This window comes from Porites lutea, chromosome 9 (assembly GCF_958299795.1).
Source record: "Porites lutea chromosome 9, jaPorLute2.1, whole genome shotgun sequence".
NCBI classification, from domain to species: domain Eukaryota; kingdom Metazoa; phylum Cnidaria; class Anthozoa; order Scleractinia; family Poritidae; genus Porites; species Porites lutea.
In genome coordinates this window covers 18,072,917-18,093,493 of record NC_133209.1, presented here as the reverse complement: position 1 = coordinate 18,093,493, position 20,577 = coordinate 18,072,917, and the positions used below count along the sequence as shown (strand labels likewise).

The 20,577-nt window shown below is 40.2% G+C and overlaps 3 protein-coding genes across 3 annotated transcripts; 2 read left to right on the top strand and 1 right to left on the bottom strand.

Moving 5' to 3' along the window:
- Positions 1 to 65: 65 nt before the first annotated feature.
- Positions 66 to 13,573, bottom strand: LOC140948627 (membrane frizzled-related protein-like). The gene is made up of 3 exons (XM_073397891.1): positions 13,288 to 13,573; positions 4,873 to 5,277; positions 66 to 1,835 (listed from the first exon to the last, which is right to left on the bottom strand). The coding sequence occupies exons 1-3, from the start codon at positions 13,331 to 13,333 to the stop codon at positions 1,480 to 1,482; spliced, it is 807 nt and encodes a 268-aa protein (XP_073253992.1). The 5' UTR covers positions 13,334 to 13,573; the 3' UTR covers positions 66 to 1,479.
- A 1,180-nt stretch (positions 13,574 to 14,753) lies between these two features.
- Positions 14,754 to 19,220, top strand: LOC140948468 (uncharacterized). The gene is made up of 3 exons (XM_073397709.1): positions 14,754 to 14,890; positions 15,256 to 16,265; positions 17,981 to 19,220. Exon 2 carries the CDS (start codon positions 15,259 to 15,261, stop codon positions 16,249 to 16,251), a length of 993 nt encoding a protein of 330 aa, XP_073253810.1. The 5' UTR covers positions 14,754 to 14,890; positions 15,256 to 15,258; the 3' UTR covers positions 16,252 to 16,265; positions 17,981 to 19,220.
- Positions 16,656 to 19,153, top strand: LOC140948987 (uncharacterized). Its single transcript, XM_073398241.1, has 2 exons — positions 16,656 to 17,864; positions 17,981 to 19,153. Exons 1-2 carry the CDS (start codon positions 16,656 to 16,658, stop codon positions 19,151 to 19,153), a joined length of 2,382 nt encoding a protein of 793 aa, XP_073254342.1.
- Positions 19,221 to 20,577: the final 1,357 nt, after the last annotated feature.

The window sequence follows — 20,577 nt, the reverse complement described above, 5'->3', positions numbered from 1 at the left end:
TGAAACCATTTTTATGTTTTTTCTTTCATTAGAATTTATTTATTAATTTTTTAACCTCTTGAATTTTTATCCTTTTGCTCGTTTTCTGTTTACTCCGTTACTCGTTACTGCGTTACTCTGGTTAGTAATACCCCTGCTGGAACACATGAATAGGAAGACAATACAGTGGAAATAGAGGATATTACATGGCCGCGCGGAGATAGGAAATTTCTCTTCGAGTGCCGAAAAATATTACGAGTGAAATATTTTTTCAACACGAGAAGAGAATTGTGTATCTCCAAGCGGCCATGTAATGTTCTTTTTATTATATAAACACCAATGAAAACCAAACCATTTCACTTTAATAGTTTTTTGGTGTAAAAGGCGCGATTTATCATGTAGCCATAGCAACGCTGACATTTTCACATGTGAAGATATCAAGTTTTCTTGCGAAATCTCACCTGGTATTTCATTGGTGTTTATATAATAAATCTCTATCTTCGTGATAACATTTCCCTCCAATTTTGCTGGTAATAAAAGTAATTAATTCAGTTTTCTGCATTTATTCTGTTTCATGTACTCGAACAGCATAAATAAAACAAAACCAACCTTCTCATTAGTGAGTGAATTTCCATATTTTGATTTCATCTCCCGCACACACTTGGAACAAAATGGCCGACATTTACATGCACTATATGCACTATCACAAAGGCTGCTGGGCCTGTAAACATGCTCTTCTAAGCCTCAACCTCGTCCCCAGGGTCTTCTCGCTTTTCAATATGGCGGCGGCATTTTGGAAAGCGAGAAGACCCTGGGATGAGGTTGGCTTCGCCTGGGGCCAAAGAGGCCTATTGAGGCGGGGTGGAGGGGAGGGTGAGGTATGAGTGATTTCCTCAAAAAATATCCTGCAGAGAAAGTGCAGACTGTTTTCGAAGGGAGAAAAATTCTTGCAAGGAAATACCTGGCGAAAAAAATTCCTACACTTAAAAAAATATAGTTCATGGCCAGGAGCCCATATAAAGTTCTATCACTAGAGGCTTGGGGCAAAATATTCTTAAACAAACCAAATCACCCATAAACTACCCCCCCCCCCCCCCCTCTCCGCCTCAAAAGTCAAATAGTCGGCCCTAATAATAAAACATTTGCAACTTTTACAAGTGTAGATACTGATTTTAGACTCTGCAAATCCCGTTACACACACAGAATTTTCAATTTCCCGGCAACACTTTCCTTCCAAGGACATATTATTTTTTCTAAATCTCCCAGCCAGCAAACATCTGCCTGAAGAACAGCTATTTTGAAGAACAGAGCCATTGGCTGCCCTGTGTTTTAAATGACGCCCATGATTTTACAAGGGAGGATTCGCAATATAGCATTGCAACACTCTTGCGACATAGTTCTGAATTGTCACAACATTGTTTCAATATTGTTTTCGCTCACAACCGCTTTCCAAAGAGTTCTTTATTTCTCTCGTGAATTTCCGTTACGTTCACCCATCGGTTATTCAACAACAGGGGCTAGATTTTCTTGCGCGTAGGCCCCAAGCGACTGTGTTCGTGTTTTTTCATTTCCTCGACCACTAATCACAAGTTCATGCTCGGAAAGTGACTCCTTCCGCCCAGCCGAGTTTTCAGCTGCTACTGAAGTGAACGTAATGTTTTCACACGGTATTCTGGATGTACCGCAAGCAGTGCAGTTCTGTTCGCTCCCTTGGTTCTGAGATCCAGCGAGAGAAGTGTTCTCTTCATCCGAATTTCTTCGCTTTCTTTTCAGGTAGAGTGTCAATAATAATAAAGTCATCATTAGACCAACGATAGTTGACACACCGGCTACCACAAGCAAAGTGGATGGAGAATCTGCCATAAAAAAAGTACATAAATGCTAAATTAGTTTTAAGTTAATGAATCAAAATGGATTTCATCACTTCGACTGGTTGCTTGTTTCGTGACAATTAGCTGCTATGGTCACGAGAAATGAATTCTTTGCCCTTTTTTTCAAAAACTGTCGAATGCTACTGCCAAGCGCACAACCTGTGTACAGTCGCCCCTCCCCGAAAAAGGGGGCTGCTGTACAAGGGCTGCCACAAGCCGCGAATGTTTTATTACAATTACTATCAGCATAGACATAAATTTTAATTAAAATCAATGATGGCGGCCATTTATAAGAGTTTCATTCTAAAAAAGGTTGCAATCCATCGTTTCAGCAAGAAATCTAGTAAACCGATGACCGAGATGAACTGAGCCAGTTCAGTTATCGGCTCCTGGCCAAATGCATAACACATTTTATCATTCGATGCTAATATTTCGTCCTTTTCATTGGCCGAGAGCCCACCACGTGACCAGCGAATAACTGTCTACAAATAATAGCCTGCTCATGCACAATGTCCTCCGACTGTGTTTGGCTGCAAATAATATTCTGCTCATGCGTAAATGAAACCCGTATCAAGAAAAGCGACCTGAATTCGAGAACAATAGATATTGTTTTGTATTGTTATTTTTGATCGTTTCTTGCCTATTAAGGACAAAAACGACCAACGTGAAACAATAGCTTTTACGCGCGGCAAATTTCAACATTACCGATTACTTCTTTCCGATGAGATTTGAATTTTCGGCGGGACCGAAGTAAGGAGCAATTTCACCTTAGGGGGTGGGTAGGAGTGTTAGTTGACTGGCGAAACGGACGACGCAGTAGTGAGGGGTGAGGCAAGTGCCGAACAGACTAGACGAACAAACCCGAACTGTACTGTTTATTTTGCGCTTCGCGTACTGGCTGCGAATTTTAAGAAAACATACTTCATTTTTTATGGTAAACATCGTAGTAACAATTCTAAGGAACTTTAACCACGGATTGAATCGAAGGAGCCGAGAACTTACAATTCAGGCCTCAAAGTACGGACTGCGCGCGCAGGTCTCTAGGTCTCTTTCTGCGATCCTATTTCGATTTAAAGTGCAAAAACAGGGTCGTAAAGTAGTATCGGCCTAAAATACTGAAGCGTAACCTCAATGTGTTTTAAAGAATCTGAAGCAGTACGGACATCATGCTGGTGCTTACATGGTATGGATTTTGGTAGCGCGCAGAATGCAAATTAATTTCTTCTTTCTCTTTAGAAGTGTCTTAGCAAAGCGCGAAGGACCGGCATAAAATGATCTGAGCGCCGCAATTTTTTTGGTTATTTTGTATCCAACCCCGTCACTTTTGCACGATGACAAATAGAACGATTGCGGGAGCCACCGCGGATTATTTTGCAGTGTACTCGATGAAAAAATGAGCTTAACTTCTAAACGTAAAAAGGTTAAGATTTTAGTTCACTGTTTCGATGCTTATAGTTGTGTGATTAAGAACCTGAAGCAAAAACAAATTAAGTAAAAGACTGCTCTCAGCTCCGCACGGACTAAATTTGTACGAAGTTCAACTTCTCCCGTCGGTACCCTAGTGGAGCATCATTCTTCACAGCGCAATGTAGCACTCCCTACCCCCCTGGTTCGCAAGTTTGTCACGCCGAAGGTTTCCGATTATTCAAACAAACTTCGGCTTGGTCTGGGCAGGTGTCACCTGGAACAAAGGGCCTTTTGTTTGAACGTTAATTGGCAAATTCAGGTCGGTAAAATGGGTCATTTCTTGATACGACCATACTTTTCTCCTTCTTGCGATCGCTCTTTACTTGAATGACAGATCGCTTCGCTTCCCGAAGATATTCATTAAAAACCTAACTCGGTCATCGAATGATAAAACGATTATTCAACTCGATTGTTGATCTGGCAGATCAATTATTTGCATCAGCCTTCGGTTTCGGTAAAGAATTGACCTGCTCTCCACTGACAAATCATGACATTTTGCTCGGCCTCGTCCAATAATTGTTTAATAACGTCTGCCATAAAAATAAAGAGTTTAAAAGGATTACAGATCAGACGTTAGACGTCACTTGAGATTTATAAAACCCGGGTGGTAATTAGATCTTATTAGCAACGAGGCTTATTAGAAAGTAATTTGATTACCGTGATCCTGTAAATTATTGTTTCTTCGGCCCCCTGGAGATCAGCACACCAATATTTGGGTGTCCTGTGCTTCCTTGGGTGTCCTGTCGCTATTCAGGCGTTACAATCTCGATTTTTTGTTTGTCGGGATGATTTTTAGCCAAAATGGACAGAGGCGCCATCGCATGACTTAAATATAAATCGTAACACTCTTATTGCGCGCAAACAGTTTCAAATCATTTTCGTATGACTTTAAGACCTAAGACCTTAGACTTGTGATTATAGGACTCTCGTGAAGTCCTCTACAGGCTATTAATTGACCCAATGAAGGAGACTGTGATCAGCAAAAAGTGTACGTCAGTACATCGATTCTCAAATGGTGCCTACTGCTCAGCATGCATCCTCACATGTTTTTTCTATTTTAACATAGTGTTTTAGCGAATACGCGTAGGAACCATAATTTTAAGACAAGACCTAAGAAGACACGAACAAATTACTTTAAATTTTCATTTTTCAATCGCTATATAACAGGCTGGAATAGTATTCCATCGAACATTATGCACGTACCTTCATTAAGCAGTTTTAAGTCGTATCTATTGCATCATTTGTGTCAATTTTAAATCAGGTGTAACTCATGAGTGACAAGTATGCAATTTTAAAATCAGGTTAGTTTTGGGCCGCATTTAAGTTTTACTTCTTAAGTTTTAGTATGTTTAATATCGGAGGATATTCTTTGTATGGGAATTTAGTTTCCCCCAATTATTCTCCAGTCATGCACTTTTTGTATTTTCTGTAATATTATTTATTTACTTGTATTAGCATGACAAAGTATTATTAAACTTAAACTTAAACTATCTACTCGTCGCATTATACCTGCAATTAGTAATCTCTACTCAATATTTATATCAACCAGTCTTACCTCTCACAGCCTTATACGTTGCCTTAAACTTGATTGACCTGTATCCATTTGTTTTAAGCCTGATCCACATTTCGCTGCCACTAGAAGAGAGCTTCTGAGGTCTTGTTTTACCGCAGAATCTTCCCAGCGGTTCACTGTCGCCGCGAGCGCCGTCACGAACTTCAATAAACTGACTCTCTGTTTCTTTTGAGGAGCACGCTTCCGTGGGTCCAAAATCGAAGAATTCGAATTCCAGTTCGATAGAATGTCTCATATTGACGTAGATGTGCCATGTACATTGAATTGTGTCCTTAAAATAAGCAGGGTACCCAGGACTGGTAAGATGGCCCGCCAGTCCTTTGAACTCGATTCTATCATTTTCGTCTATGGTGTTGTTTTTCGAGCAATCTGCAGAGGATTTTTTCACTGTTGAAACAAGTATCAGACCAATCAGCCTTACACTGAAGAAATTCAATAAACGGTCCATCATTACTATCTCTTCTACTGGTATAACTTAGCTACCTTGCCTCTTCGCCCTACGCATATGACCACCACAATTCTCATCCGCCACTACTACGTGAAGAGTGTGTCTGCTTTCTGTTATGATATTTGTTAAAGGGATGGGACATAAACTAATCGCCCAACTCCCAACCTGGCCAAGCGTTACAATCTGTCTTGCCTTTCACCCAAAACCTTCCCAGCGCGGTTGAACCTACCTTATTATAGGAAATGAACGCTCCATGAAATTAAGGTATTGGAAATTAACGCGACTTAAATTAACGCGAATTTAATTGAAAACGACTTTCGAATAAAGAAAATTAACGCGAAAGAGGAGGTAGAGTTTCATAATAAAGGAAATTAACGCGATTAAGACACAGCTTGTGGAGGCAACTGGAACAAATTTATTTCAACACTGGATGCAAAAAAATCCAAAACTGAACAAAAGTGAGCTGACATCACTTCTGACAGCGACAACGATGAAGATGAACTCGAAATATTGTAAACCTTCGCGTTAGCTTTTGTGAAAGATGAAAAAATAAAGGGTAAATGGAAAGAACGAAAGCTTGTCGTTAATGTTTTTTAGGTGCCTGGACAGGTTCCAAAATTGGGTTTAAAATACTGGAAATTTAGAGCGCGAAATTAAAGCGGCACTTAATTAACGTCGCGGCAATTAACGCTCAACAAAATTAACACGACTTAAATTAACGCGAATTTCAACGATTCGCGTTAATTTCATGGAGCGTTAATTTCCTATAATAAGGTAGTCTGCTACACAGCCGTTTTTAGTGTCGTCACGCAACGCTGGGGAGGAGCGTTGCGTGACGACACTAAAAACGGCTGTGTAGCAGACTAAGTTGAACCCACCAGGGACCAAGGTCCCAACTGGTATTGTTTCCAGGGCCAATAAGGCAGACAAAACCTCCCACCACATTGAAGCAAAACACTTGGTGCTAATGTACTACAACAACTGCTACTGTTATTTCGCTGACAACAACTGAAAAAAAAGGTAACGACTGTATAATAGGCAAGTGGCTAATCAGTTCCGATGCTATCCCGGTTTCCGCAGCATGAGGCACCTAGGGGTATAGCTATACTCCCCTCCCGGATGGAATGTTCGTCTATTACAAGCTGACGTTTAGACTTGCCAGAAGTCGGCCTGTCATACGTTCTTAAAAGTGAGCGAAGCGAGCCTCAATTAATAAGGTCGCGCAGCGACCGAGCAAGTGACGAAGTCTCGAGGTCGACTCGAATGGATTTGAATTATATTATAAATATTCACGCGGGAAAAAGATGATTGACATATGCCATGTCGAGAGCGGCGTGAAAATATTACTCACTGTCCTATTGGTCAATTGTCATGTCGTCAGCGGTAAAATTTTGGACTTTCTAATTTCGCGCCAAACAGGTTTAAAAAGTCCTTTCAAATGGCACAAACAATCAGGAAAAACTAAATGGAGGACTTTTTAGAAAGTCTTACGTTACGGTACCCCAAGCAGTATACCTCCAGCAAACATTTAGAGCACTTGGGTAAAAAGTAACATAGTGAGGAAAAGTCAGCGGGGGATGTACTCCCTATATGTGGAAGGTCCACCCAAAGGTGTGCCTTTTTCAGGCTTCTGATATGAAAAGGAGGAGTAATCTCATGTTTTTGTTAGTCACTCGTGGCTCTTAGGAAAGAAGGACAACCGCTCGCGGTCTATTTAGGTATTTAAAAGGCCTTAGATTTAAAATATATCGACGCAACTGATGGCCGTATCAGTTTAATTTGTTCATGAAAAGATGATCTACGATTAGCAGATATATGCAAGGGACATCAGTTTTCAACAGAAGTATACTAAAAGGGTACCTTGTTTGTCAAAAGTAGTATATAGAAGGAGAAAGGGTTGCACCTTCCATACAAAACAAGTCAGTTTGTTGTCTAAGCAAACATTGCGACGGCGAGGTGCCAACCTGTCGGCCACCACGCTTTCAACGACAACAACTGAGGGAACTACTAATACCACCTCTATCCCACTGCCACTACCACCAGCACTACCCACCATTGCCACTGCATCTTCTACCACCACTACCACGACCACCACCACTGTCACTACCACTGCCACTGCCACTGCAATTTCTATCAGCACTACCTCTACCCACCACTGGCACTGTATCTTCTACCACCTCTACCACTACCACAACCACTGTCTCTACCACTGCCACTGCAATTTCTATCGCCACTACGACTGCACCTTCTACCACCACTACTACTACTTCCACCACTGTCACTTAACTATTGCCACTGCAACTTCTATCACCACCACTACCACTGCTACTACATCTACTTTAGTACTAAAATTTACCGTAGTCCAACGGCAATAACAGGAACATTTAAGGTCGATCATGTCATCTGCTGACGAAAAAATAGGGCCACCTTAAACCACGCAAAGTAAACATTATATTGTCGAGAGAAATCACCGCTTTTCACCTTTTCATTGTAATGGTCACAGAAAAGACATTCAACAGCTACTAATTTACGATGAAGACGCAGCCATCTCATAAAACCATCCTACAAAACCCCCAACATATTGAGCTTGAAAATTGCGCACCAGTGTTTGAGTTTCACGGTCTAAGCAGTTATGTAACTAATAATTACTGCAGAAGGAAATCGCCCCTTGGGGCGGATATGACCTCGAGACTACCTCTGTATACTCTTTCTTTAACAAAAAGGCACGCTATCAAACAACTCGAGGGGCAGAGAGCAATATCGTGTTTTCTCAGTTAGCCGGATGGGCACGGCATTTTTTTAAAATCTGCTCTCTTTTTAAAGAAAGGTTTCTTATTCAATGTTCTTTCCAGCTGAGTTTGCTACCCTTTAACCTAAAGTTTTTAAACCGATGAAATCAGTGCCACCAGGAGACCACATACATGTCTGACAGGCTTCCTTACAACTTCCTGTTTAGACTAAGCTTTGAACAGACAAAACCGGCAAATAAAGAGAGAAAATTTCCGTGTGGGGTTACGCGGGGTAATTTACCCGTACGCGTAGCCGTAAAATAAAATATTAGTAAATTGCCCCTTATCCTGGAGAAAAGGGTTAGCTAGAACCCGTTAGAAAGTTGATGCCATCATCACATATGGGAAATGATGCTCACTTTTTATAGGCTACATGGCAAACATTTCCACCCATCCGTACCCGTAGGCAGAAACGGTGTATGATTTAGCTTAAGCTGAAAACGAATCTCTCTTTGGTATTAGTTTACTGAAACAAAATTTAAATGGTGTAATGCTAGAGAAACTGTGATGGCAACGAGAACGGTAAAAAACAACAGCAAAAGGAAAAATTAGAAAAAAAGAAACAACAACTTTGCACGTGTAGCACACTCTTTTTGTACATTTCTTTACCGTTGTTTTGCAGTGCTACAACGTGAAGCTCCTAGTTGCACGTTTTATGGAGGAAATGTTCTATATGTGTTCCTGTTCAGTGCTTTTTCACTGCCGCTAATTTTCATAGTTTTGACCTTGGTGGCCGCTGGCATTTCTCATTTTCTCACCGCAGCTATAAAACTGTTATATCAGTTTCTTCAAACGAAATTGGTCTCCGTTGATTTTTATTTCTCGCTCTAGCTCTCTCTCTGTTTTCCACTTTGATGTAGACATTAAAATTTAGTCGAAAGAAGGACTCGGCTTTGCTGTTGTTTTTTTCTCTCTTTAAGTCCGGGTGGCCATGGCATTCACCGCCGAAACGCGCGGACTGCATCCCAGCTTACATGAAGGGGTGGGACGTACGTACGGACGATTTGGTCATCAATCCAAAATTTCTTGGATGCATATAGTTAACCAGATTTTCTTACCCATGGTGCTCCGCTTCGCGCGCGCGAGATCCCCGCTTTAAAACGAAGCACAAGTCGTTTTTAAGTTCTTGATTCGGTTGCAGTGGAACTTGTAGATCCCATGCTGGCCTGGCTGAATTTTGGCTTCTTGTCATGTGTTAAAATTGATTGATAGACTTTTAATCGATAGAACACTCGATCATGAAGCTAAATACGGAGCGGCATAAAGACACAGCGGGTGATTAGTTAATTGATCCCATTCGGCTGATGTACAGTTATACCTCGGCTAAAACATTACCCGGAAAGGTCCAAAAACGTAAAAGTTAATCGGAATGTGGAGCTTTTAAAGACACAGCAAAGTTTTAGATAAAGCGTTTGGTCATTTACAGGCATTCAGGGCATTTAAGTCCAATCTACCAAGGAAGAAGTTTAGTTTTGTCCGGGCAATGTAGTTGTCCGGTAAAGAAGAAGGTAGCATATTCTCTTCTCCTTATGGACCAGAGCTTCATTCTCGGGCAGGTTTCTCCCTCATCTTATTTTTGGCCCTTATGCGTCTGCAAATCCCCGGTTGGACAAAAGCTGGACAGCCCTAACCAAGATAAATCTTTTATATAATTATCCAGAGGATAAGTATTAGGACAAACGATTGCGTTATTTATTCAGGGGCACCCAACGGCAATTTTCGGGAAAATATCTGTTCGGAAGACGATTTGAGATCTAGAGTTTTCGGAGCATTTGTTGTAAAATTTCTTGCTTGCCTGCCTCCTAGGATTTTCGAACATCGACAAAATGGTATAATTACCCATTTTTAACGGATTTTGACCCTAAAAAAAGGCCACCTAGAATTTTCGGGAGCCTTCTCCTGGCTGAATTTTTCGAGAAGGTAAGGTTTTATCCCTATAATTTTCGGATCACTAGACTTTCCGCTAGGAAATCCGAACAGATGAAAAGTTTTTAGGGGATAAAAATATGCCTATATTTACCGTTTGAATACTAAAATACGTTCAACAATGCTATGTTAAGTGGTTTTGAACTATATCCTCGTTGGGTGCCCCTGTTTATTGGACAGAGATTTGTTAACTGGATAGCTTAATCCAGCTTTTGACCAACTACGGCCTGAAGCGGACTGAATAGGGCGTAAGCATATAGCGTCGAAAGGAAGAACATGTTGGTGTACCCCCAAGAACTGAGCTCTGATTTTATGGGATATCTCCTATTTTTTGGTACACCAACATATAGTAGACTACAAGCAGGTACTGGTTTTTCTTAGTCCGTTTAGCGAAACGCGGGAGAGACGAAAAAGGCCACTGTTAAATACGTGTATCACTCAGATGAAACTGAATCAACATGATATGGTCACTCTGCATGGCCTCGTATGCAAAGTCCCCCATCGGGTGTTTGCTGCGCCTAGCTACTTGCCACATTAATGTTTGTTATTTTTACCTTTTGGTTCTGTAAAAGGTCCTTTATTAAAAACGGAATCAACTCGGTTGGTTTTGTTACATCCACACTGGGGAGGAGGGGGGGGGGGGGGGGAAGATATGATTGGACTAAGAGACTAACACATAGTTGGTAGTGACCGTGCGTTACTACGATACACTACGATATTAATATAACGTCTCACTTTTGATTATTTAGGAAAATAATGAATCCCCCGTGTTTAATTCATGACCTCTCGATATCTAATGAAAATAAGAGGTTAAATGTCAGCTTTTGGAACTGCAAAATCCCTATTTAACCGCCCAAAAATCACATCATGAAAAAAAAGGCGCCAAGCTGTCTTGGATTAGCCTAAAACAAAAACAATTATTTTAGCTGAATAGTAGGGCATTTCTGTGATGATGTTTTGATGACTATGGTAAAAAGATCAGCACACCATGTGAAAACAATTTAACAGCAATTTTCAATTATCTTAAATCTTGGATGCTTTCAGTACAAATCTATACCTGGTTTGTATTGTCCCAAAAAGGAACGTCTCTTGTTTCAAAAACAAACCAGTAAATAGGCAAATGAATAAATGAACAGATTCCTAACGTCATTTGTAAGCATGAAGCTTGAAAACGCAAAGCTTTGTGCAGAACTTAGAGTAAGTTCATCCGTCACTTAAGAACTGGTCTGATACACCTGACACTAAGAGCAGCTCCTCTTAATAGTGTTGTTTAAGTTCGACTTAATGTGGTAAACAGAGAGTCTGTTATTATAATAGTGTTTAGCTGTATGATGTCTGTTTCATCATGTACTAATACACTCTTTTTTTATATATAAGAATGTTGTTTTTTTCGGGCCAGGCTGGATATTCTTATTTTTCTGCCGATTTTAGCCTGCAAATTTTCTTGTATTATTCTTGAAATCGAATTGAAAAGAAGGAATTTATCATATCCCTTTTGCGGTTTGTTCATTTTTTTTGGTTGTATACTATAGATATGTATATTTCATGTACCGTTCATCGAACTGTCATTAGCACTGAACATTTGGCTATCACCAATGCAGGTTTCTTCGTTTTGTTGGATAGTTTTTCCGCAGGAGGAAGCAATAATTTGAATACGGTTAAGTTAAAAACATATAATTTTTTTAGATTTTCATCACTCAAAATAATCATCCTTTTCGAAATCTCAGCCTCGGGTTTATTCTTAAAATATTCTTAAATTTTGCAAATTTCAGCCTCGATATTCTTATAAAATATATTCTTATAGATAAAAAAAGAGAGTGTATGGGGTTTTAGTAACATGCCCTGTAAGCGAGAGGGGGAAGGGTTCTCTCGTTTAGGGGGGTGGCAATTACAGATCTTTTCCTTCCCGAAAGTTCTCTCCGAATGAGGTAACCGAAGAACTTGCAATTGCCAGTAACTTTCAGAGTAAACAGAAAATTCTTGTTTAAACCATGACTACTCCTTACCATTTTCCTTTTTTTCACTGAAGTTCCTCCGTTGTGCTACTCAGAGACCCATTCTATTTCCAAGGAGAAACGCTCAGTTTTGATATCGGTTTCACGATCACAAACCGGGGCCTTTATGTTTGTTATCCATTCGAAGAATGACAGTGCTGTTACCTTTGGAACTCTTATAATAGGAAATTGTTCGTTTTTCATTATTTCCTGAGTGGAAAGTAGAGGCTGTTAAGAAGATTAAAATTAACCTTCCACTTTTGATATCTTTTGACTTAATCTTGAAACAATGCTGAGTATTGTCCAAAATGATATTCTCAAACTGCAGGTTTCAAATAGAGCAAACGAAAAACGAACGAGAAAATTGAAGTTGTAGTTGATTAAAATTCAGTTCGAAACCTAAGCAAAAATTTGATTTAGCAAAGAGAGAATTGAATTGAAAGAAAGTGTGACATTCACGTCACCAGTATGTCGTATATACAGGTGAAGGTTTTGTCTACACGGAATGCAAAGACCCAAATTTCTTGTCCATGCCATACGTAAAATATTGAACGAGATGAAAACAAACAGCCCTCTCCATCGGGCGAAGGCTGCGGCTAAAGGACATCTACATGGGAACACTGTTTCTTACAGGAGAGATTTGTCGACTCGATTATTTTGCACTTCGATGCCCAAGCTTGTCACATTGCATAAGAAGAAATCGTTCCTTTCTACTCAGAGAAGGCTAGTTTTTTAAATCAAGGTGCCTGATCATCATGTGTGCCTGCCTATATATGCGCAGAGACCATCTTGTACCAACAATAAACATTTCCTTAGAACAGCAGTGGCAGATGAAGAGTCTTAATTGAAGTCAGCTAACCCATAGAGGGTGGATTTATCCCAAGACAGCATCTTCAAGCCCCATTTCCGTAGTGGAAATTGAAGGTTGACCTTCAGTCTACGCCGAGAGCGGTATTTTTAGAAAAATTGTCCGTTGTAGTTGATGTTTGCGTTTGAAATTCCGAGCGCATTAAGCAAGAGTTAGCAGCGCGATGTGGTCAAACACGCTGTGATTCAAGACAAAGAAAACGCAGTTTAAAGTTTGGTAACCACTCTTTGGCAACGCTTTTACGTTAATCAATTAAGGTTGCACATCGTCTTGAAAAATCTACATGCTCTAGATGTGTACCGGCAATGATAGGCGCAATCATTCACAAGCTTAGAAGAGGACATCACTCTTGAAGAAACAAATGTTACTTACCCAAGTTAACAACAGAAAGAACCAGGATGCAAATGGCCCCTCTCATCTTTTACGTCTTGGCGATTCTTCAAGAACCTCAAGTAAAAATCCTTCCGTGGGAATCATCTGGCTCCAAACGGATTTCTCGCGCAGACAAAGTCGCAAGGGATTGAGTGGTCGAAACTCGATATCGTCGCAAACGTAAATATGTAGTCCAGAAAAGCTTCTTATTCTTGAGCAAACAAATTAGACAGATTGCTTAAGAGACTGAACACCACAGGGCGACGGACAAAATTTAAAATTCTAATGACCTTGAGCTGACATGGATAAAATTGAACTCCAAACATATGATACTGTTGACGCGTACAGGATTTCAAAGGCTTTGGATTACACGAACAAACTTTATATCCCAATCGGTCATAGATCACCACCGCTACACAAGGAGTGTCACATTAGCATTAAATTCTGCCAATGAATGGCTGTTGAATCACTGCCTTTCGGTATTTCTTCACTTTTTTTGATAAACTGATCTTTTTAACTTGGCAACTTTCTATATTTGTTTTGTCAAATTTTTAATGGTTCTTTCGCAATTCTTTCGCCTTGATCCTTTGATAAAGCTCTTTAACTTTTAAGATCTCATTTGATAATAAATCAAGACAAAAAAATATATACTTCAAAAGAGCCGAGGTGGATTAAAAGGAGTTTTCTTCCAATTCTTAATTTAAATCCCGTCGAAAAAAATATTATTTTGTCTTTCTCACACTTGGATTACTGGGAATTTTTCAATCAGTATCGAAACAAATAATTTCGCTGACAAGGAAAGTTTTTATTAAACATGGATGCATACAGTTTACGCAACTCTTCACTAATATTAAGTCGTTTCCCTGGCAGACTGAAATTAAGAAAAAAAAGAAAGAAAAGAAACTTCTTCTTGCATGTCTGAGTATTCAAACTATGAAATCAGTCCTCTTGCTGGGACAAGGAGGGGCCGGAAAATAATTGTGGTTTTTTGGAAAAACAGTGAACGGCTTTGTTCTGAATTTAGAATGCTTTATCAAGACTCCAATACGGTGACTCCACCAAAATAGGACCATAAACCGCACTGACAGATAATGAAAAGCCTCACGTGAGTGTACGAAATTTTAAAATAAGAACGGTGATAAGTTCAAGGAAAGAACAAAAGAAAGATAGAATGAAAAGGTTAAGTTTAAAAGGCTGATCCTGCTGCCGTGCGACAATTTAGAATCACTCTTCGCAGTTCTCTGTATGAAAAAAATGATCGAATAACTGGAGCGCCGACTTAGAACAACTGAAGATGTTAAAAAAGTGGAAGTCGTTTGGTGTCTTTGGAACAAAAAATAAAAATAATGCTTTGGGATTATTTTCAGTATATACATAAGTTTCCTTCCGCAGAGACTGCCAAAAGGACGGTGGGCTTTGCGGTTAACGGTTGTTAGCATTTACCAAATAAGTGGATAACAATTCTACCAAATCATTACGTACATCCGGGTTACCATGAGATGCGCACGCACCGCCGCAGGTCAGTGCATGTATCGTTCGCCGTGGGTTTAGTCGTGTGTATTTTTCTCCGATATTTCTACGCCGTTGGCAGCTGCTTATCACGGTAAGTTAACAGTTACTTTTTCGTTTATTTTTCTTTTACTGTGGACGCGCTCCACATTACATTTTCCAGCCGTTATTGTCTGGATTTTTTCCCTTTTCGTGCTCTGTGACGCGTCACAGGCGGTCTCGGCTCTTGTGCCGAATTATAATTTTATGAGAAGACTCCTGGACGTGTCCAGAGTTTAAGCAATTGTGGTGTAACGCGTTTATACCCTTTCCTCGTATCTTTACAAGTCTCAACGAGTTTGTGACTAGCTACAAAGCCGGTTATTTGGACCGATTGTTTTGATACCACGTGGCGGACGAGTCCGCCATTTTGTAGTGCAAAAAGCTTGACGTTTTCTTTATTCATCTTATTTTCTTCAGACGATGTCTGAGGAGTCTCAGAAAATTGCAAATTCTGGAGGTACTTCGCCCGTGGACTTCAAGGCGATGTTTGCTGAACTTTTAGATGATGCCAAAAGAGACATTTTGGCTCACGTGCAAGACTCTATCGGGAAGGTTTATGCCGATTTTGAAGATTATGAGACCGGCCCTGAGAGCGGTGAAGCGAGCACTGAGTGTTCGGATACAGCTGTTGCAACGACTGTTGCAACTAAAATAAATGATTTTATCCAGCCAAAAACCTCAGACCAAGCTGAAGGCTCGGATGGCGGTTCCTTTAAATCACTCGCTGATGAATTTAGCGTTCTAGAGAAAACTTCACCTGCCATAGATGCAAATTTGGCAGAAATAGTGAAGAGTCTGCTTACAGAGAAGCTCACAAAAGAAAAGTTGGCCGAGGTACAGAACAAGTACCTCAGACCTGAAAACTGCACTAATTTGGTTGCACCCAAGATAAACAAGCAAATTTGGCAACAATTACGACAGGAGACCAGAAACAATGATTCAGCTTTCCAGAAGGCACAGTCTTTGCTCTTGTCAGGTTTATATGCTGTACTTCAGCTGTGTAACAGTGCAAATGGGGATCAAAGGAATGTTTTGACCCATACAGCAGTCCTGCTGTTGTCAGCAAATAGAGAGCTTAATCTGAAACGAAGAGATCTCATTCGTCCTGACCTAAACAAGCAATATGCTCCTTTATGCAACCCATCTACAGCTGTGTCAACATTCTTGTTTGGAGATGACCTAAACAAAGAAGTGGAAGAGTTAACCAAGTCACAAAAGCTCAGCAATAAAGTGACTCCTAAGAGACGCATGGAACCTTACAAAGTCCCCGCCTCTAGAGGTGTGCGTGGTCGTGGCCGCTTCGGTCATAGTGCTGGCAGGGGAAGAGCCTCCTCTAATTCTTTTTTAGGTCAAGGCCGGGGCCATGCTCGGCCCCAGCAGAATCCCAGGACCTCGGCAACCAAGACCCAGTAGGATCACCAGCTGAGGTAAGTCAGACAACTCTTGCTACTACTATTATTGCAAATCAAATTCCTTTTAAGGCAGGAGGGCTGCGGGACTGTCTTCATGTATGGAAGACTATCACATCAGATCCTTTTATCTTGGATGCAGTTACTCACTGTCATATTGAATTTGACCGGGAACCTGGAATATGTACTAGTGTTACTAGGCCTTTTTGTTCCTTCACTGAAATTGAGCAGACTATCATTGACAATGAAGTAGAAAAATTCCTTCTTAAAGGGATAATAAGGCTATCATCACATGAGGATGGCCAGGTGATATCTCCAATTTTTACAAGGCCTAAGAAAGATGGGTCTCACAGGGTTATATTTAACCTAAAGAAACTGAATGAGTCTGTGACATACCATCATTTTAAAATGGACACGTTAGAGACAGCTATTAGACTCATGAGGCCTGGATGTTACATGACATCTATAGATCTGAAGGATGCGTATTACTCTATCCCTATTGCAGAAGAACATCAGAAATATTTAAAATTTATTTGGAGGGATCAGTTGTATGCTTTCACTAGCCTGCCTATGGGATTGACTAGTAGCCCTAGGATTTTTACGAAAGTTTTAAAACCAGTCTTTAGCTACTTGAGAAGTCAGTTTGGCCACACCTGTCTGGGCTATATTGATGACTCTTTCTATCTGGAAGATAGTTATACAGAGTGTGAAGAAGCCACATTACGTGCTATACAACTTTTTGTCAGTCTGGGTTTTAAAATCCATCCAGAAAAGTCAGTTATTATACCAACACAGATCTTAGAGTTTTTAGGGTTTATTTTGAACTCTATTCTCATGTTAGTTACTTTGACTAACAAGAAAGCTGTTAAAATTTTGCAGTTGTGCCAAAAGTTCTCTCTTCCAAGTAAACGGTTTACTATTCGTGAAGTTGCATCTTTTCTTGGGACCTTAGTCTCCAGCTTTCCAGGCGTGGAATTTGGCCCTTTACATTATCGCCACATTGAGGTTGACAAAGAAGCAAATTTGAAATTGATCCAGGGGAATTTTGATTCATTCATGACCTTGTCTCATGACAGTTTGGAAGAGATTCACTGGTGGTCTACAAATATTCTAACAGCATCAAGAAGAATTTTTCATAATAGCCCTGATGTAGTTGTTTACACTGATGCATCCCAAGTGGGTTGGGGTGCTCAAATCGAACATGGGAATAACACTAGTGGCATCTGGTCTAAGTCAGAGTCATCCAGGCACATAAATTACCTGGAGTTATTAGCAGTTAAGCTTGCTCTGTCCTCCCTACTTGATGCCCGGAACAATATTCATGTGCGGGTTATGTCTGATAACAACACTGCTGTGTCTTACATTAATTCTATGGGAGGTTGTAGATCTTTAGAATGTAACTTCATTGCTAAGGATATTTGGGATTGGGCTATTGGCAAAGATATTTGGTTATCAGCAGCCCATATTCCAGGATCAAGCAATATTGATGCTGATCAGTTATCTCGGAGTTTGAATTTGGATCTGGAATGGATGCTTTCCACTCCAATTTTTCAGAGGATAGTAGCTTTATTTGGCAAACCAGATATAGATCTATTTGCTAGTAGACTTAATGCTCAGGTAAAGGATTATGTTTCCTGGAAACCACATCCAATGGCAAAGTTTGTGGATGCTTTTACCATTGATTGGTCACAATTTTTCTTCTATGCTTATCCTCCATTTTGTCTTGTTTCAAGGTGTGTACAGAAAATAATTCACGACCAGGCATCAGGAATTCTAGTAATTCCCTTGTGGACAACTCAGCCTTATTTTACGGCTGTACTGAGCCTACTAACAGAAACGCCACGTGTATTCAATGCTTCAGTTCAGAACCTGATTCATCCAACTCTGGACGGTCCTCATCCCCTACACCAACGCCTGCAGTTGATGGTATGCAAGTTATCAGGCGATCCTTGCAAGAGTCTGCAATTTCGTCAGACATTGTCGACATCATCATGCATTCATGGAGAGACAGCACTCAGAAACAATATAAAGTGTATATTAACAAGTGGTTGCAATTTTGCAATGAAAGAAAGATTGATCCGTTGCATCCCACTGTAACAGCTGTACTCTCTTTTCTGCACAGTCTTTTCAAGAGTGGCTTGAGCTATTCTGCGTTGAATACAGCTCGGTCTGCAGTCTCTAACATTGGTATGAGTGATAATGATGCTTCATCTCACACACCTATAGGGAAGCATTTCCTTGTTTGCCGTTACCTTAGAGGGGTGTTCAACAAGCTCAAGCCTGTGCCGAAGTATAACAATATCTGGTCCGTGGATACTGTCCTTGATTACTTGAGTTTATATTGGCCCCTGCACGAGATCAATTTGAAGGAACTCACCCTGAAATTAGTCATGTTGATTGCCTTAACTACGGGGCAGAGGTGTCAGACTTTGACCTTTTTGGACACATCAGAGCAATATATGCAGAAGAATGATACATGTTTTAATTTTGCCTTAACTGAACACATTAAGCAGGACAAACCTGGCAAAGTGTTTGGCAATGTACGCCTTTACAAGTATCCAGTAAGGGAACTGTGTGTTTATGAAACATTAGATTATTACCTACAGGCTACTGAAAAGCTCAGGAATTCTTCAAAATTGCTTGTTTCGTACATTAAGCCCTATAAGGCAGTAACCTCGTCTACTATTGGACGCTGGATCAAAACTTTGTTGGGACAAGCAGGGGTTGATACAGAAATATTTTCTGGTCATAGCACTAGGTGTGCTTCAACGAGTAAAGCTCTTATGTCAGTTTCCACTGATGTGATTCTAGCTACAGCTGGTTGGACTGAGGAGTCCACTTTTCGGAAGTTTTACCACAAGCCAGTTGCTGTAACAAACCAGATGAGTTTGGCAGTTCTTACTTAGGTTAATGCCTTGTACAACAAAATTGTATTGCAAAGTAGTGTACAGATAAAGTCGGCGTGTGAAGTTGTGTGGGTGTTTCTCATTTTGTGCTCACTGCGTTAAAGTCTCATGGTAACCCGGATGTACGTAATGATTTGGTAGAATTGAAAATTAAACAAGACTTACCTGTAAGTTGAAGTTTGATGATAATTCTGCCAAATCATTAGTAGTACAGTAGGGTTAACATGCCCATAGCACCCATATGTTCACACCCACCCCTTACGCCGTTTTGGCTGCGTTTTAGTGATCACAAAATTCTTTTAAGACTGACCTGCGGCGGTGCGTGCGCATCTCATGTTAACCCTACTGTACTACTAATGATTTGGCAGAATTATCATCAAACTTCAACTTACAGGTAAGTCTTGTTTAATTTTCAATTTTCGGACGTAATTGGCTCCAGTAACTTGGAAGTTCCTACTTGAGGGTGCGAATGGGGTTAACAGTCACTGACATTTAGCCAAAAAAACAGTAGTTAACTGATAATTGGCCAAAAAATTAGTAGTTAACTGATAAATTAAAAGTTTACAGTTAAGTGGTATATTATATTAATGTTAATGAAAGCAACAAAGTTTTGCTATTTTCTTACATTTTTTGTCCCGCTGTTGACCCGGTGGCACATTAACTGATATTACTATGTGCAAAAGGTTCCAGGGCAGTACCCGACAAACAGAAAGCGTCAGTCAAAGAGCTGGTTGTAGACAACTCAACGAATAATTCGTCTTTTATTATTGACAAGTTTTCTGTGTTCAGAAAAGGAAAATACTGTTTTCACGGACCCAAAAGATCGTCAAGTTAAACATTACTACCCAAATAAAAAAGCTGTGACTCTAATAGCATTGGATCTGGCCAAAAAGAATTTTTGAGGGTTCAAAGAAATCAGCCGATCTTTCTTACTTACTTACGAGAAATCATTTTTGTAACTGATGTTGGAGTTCTAACTATGGAGACTTTCTTTTAATAAAAAGGAAAAGGTCGTGTTTAAACCGGTCTTTCTGAAACAGTTTCGGCAGTTTCATTTCTTAAAACCCTTGGATATCTTTATGAGGCTTTTGAAATACGCGAAAAAAGTAGCATTGAGGGACGCGAAAGAGAATATCGACAAAATCTGTATCGAGGTACGAAAAAAAAACTTCTGACAAAACAGGTGGAAAGCCTACACTGGTTTCTCACTTCAACACAAAACATTTAGCGCTTTGAACTACGCCCAAGACTTTGAAACCACAGTAAAGCAATCGCTTAAAAGAACTACGAGCTCGAAGTGGGCTACACTCACGAAAAGTCGAATTGTCCCGTGTCATGTCATGCCTTTGTCAGCACTCTCAACTATATCTCTCCCATCGGTGCAAACAGTTATTAATTCACCAATTGAATTCCAAAAATAATGA

Coding starts and splice junctions, on each gene's coding strand:
- LOC140948627 (XM_073397891.1), bottom strand. CDS start 13,333: ATGAGAGGGGCCATTTGCATCCTGGTTCTTTCTGTTGTTAACTTGG. Junction 5,278..13,287: donor TCTTTCTGTTGTTAACTTGG/GTAAGTAACATT, acceptor TTGTTTCAACAG/TGAAAAAATCCTCTGCAGAT. Junction 1,836..4,872: donor AACGTATAAGGCTGTGAGAG/GTAAGACTGGTT, acceptor TTTTTATGGCAG/ATTCTCCATCCACTTTGCTT.
- LOC140948468 (XM_073397709.1), top strand. CDS start 15,259: ATGTCTGAGGAGTCTCAGAAAATTGCAAATTCTGGAGGTACTTCGCCC.
- LOC140948987 (XM_073398241.1), top strand. CDS start 16,656: ATGGACACGTTAGAGACAGCTATTAGACTCATGAGGCCTGGATGTTAC. Junction 17,865..17,980: donor CTAGTAGACTTAATGCTCAG/GTAAAGGATTAT, acceptor TCTTGTTTCAAG/GTGTGTACAGAAAATAATTC.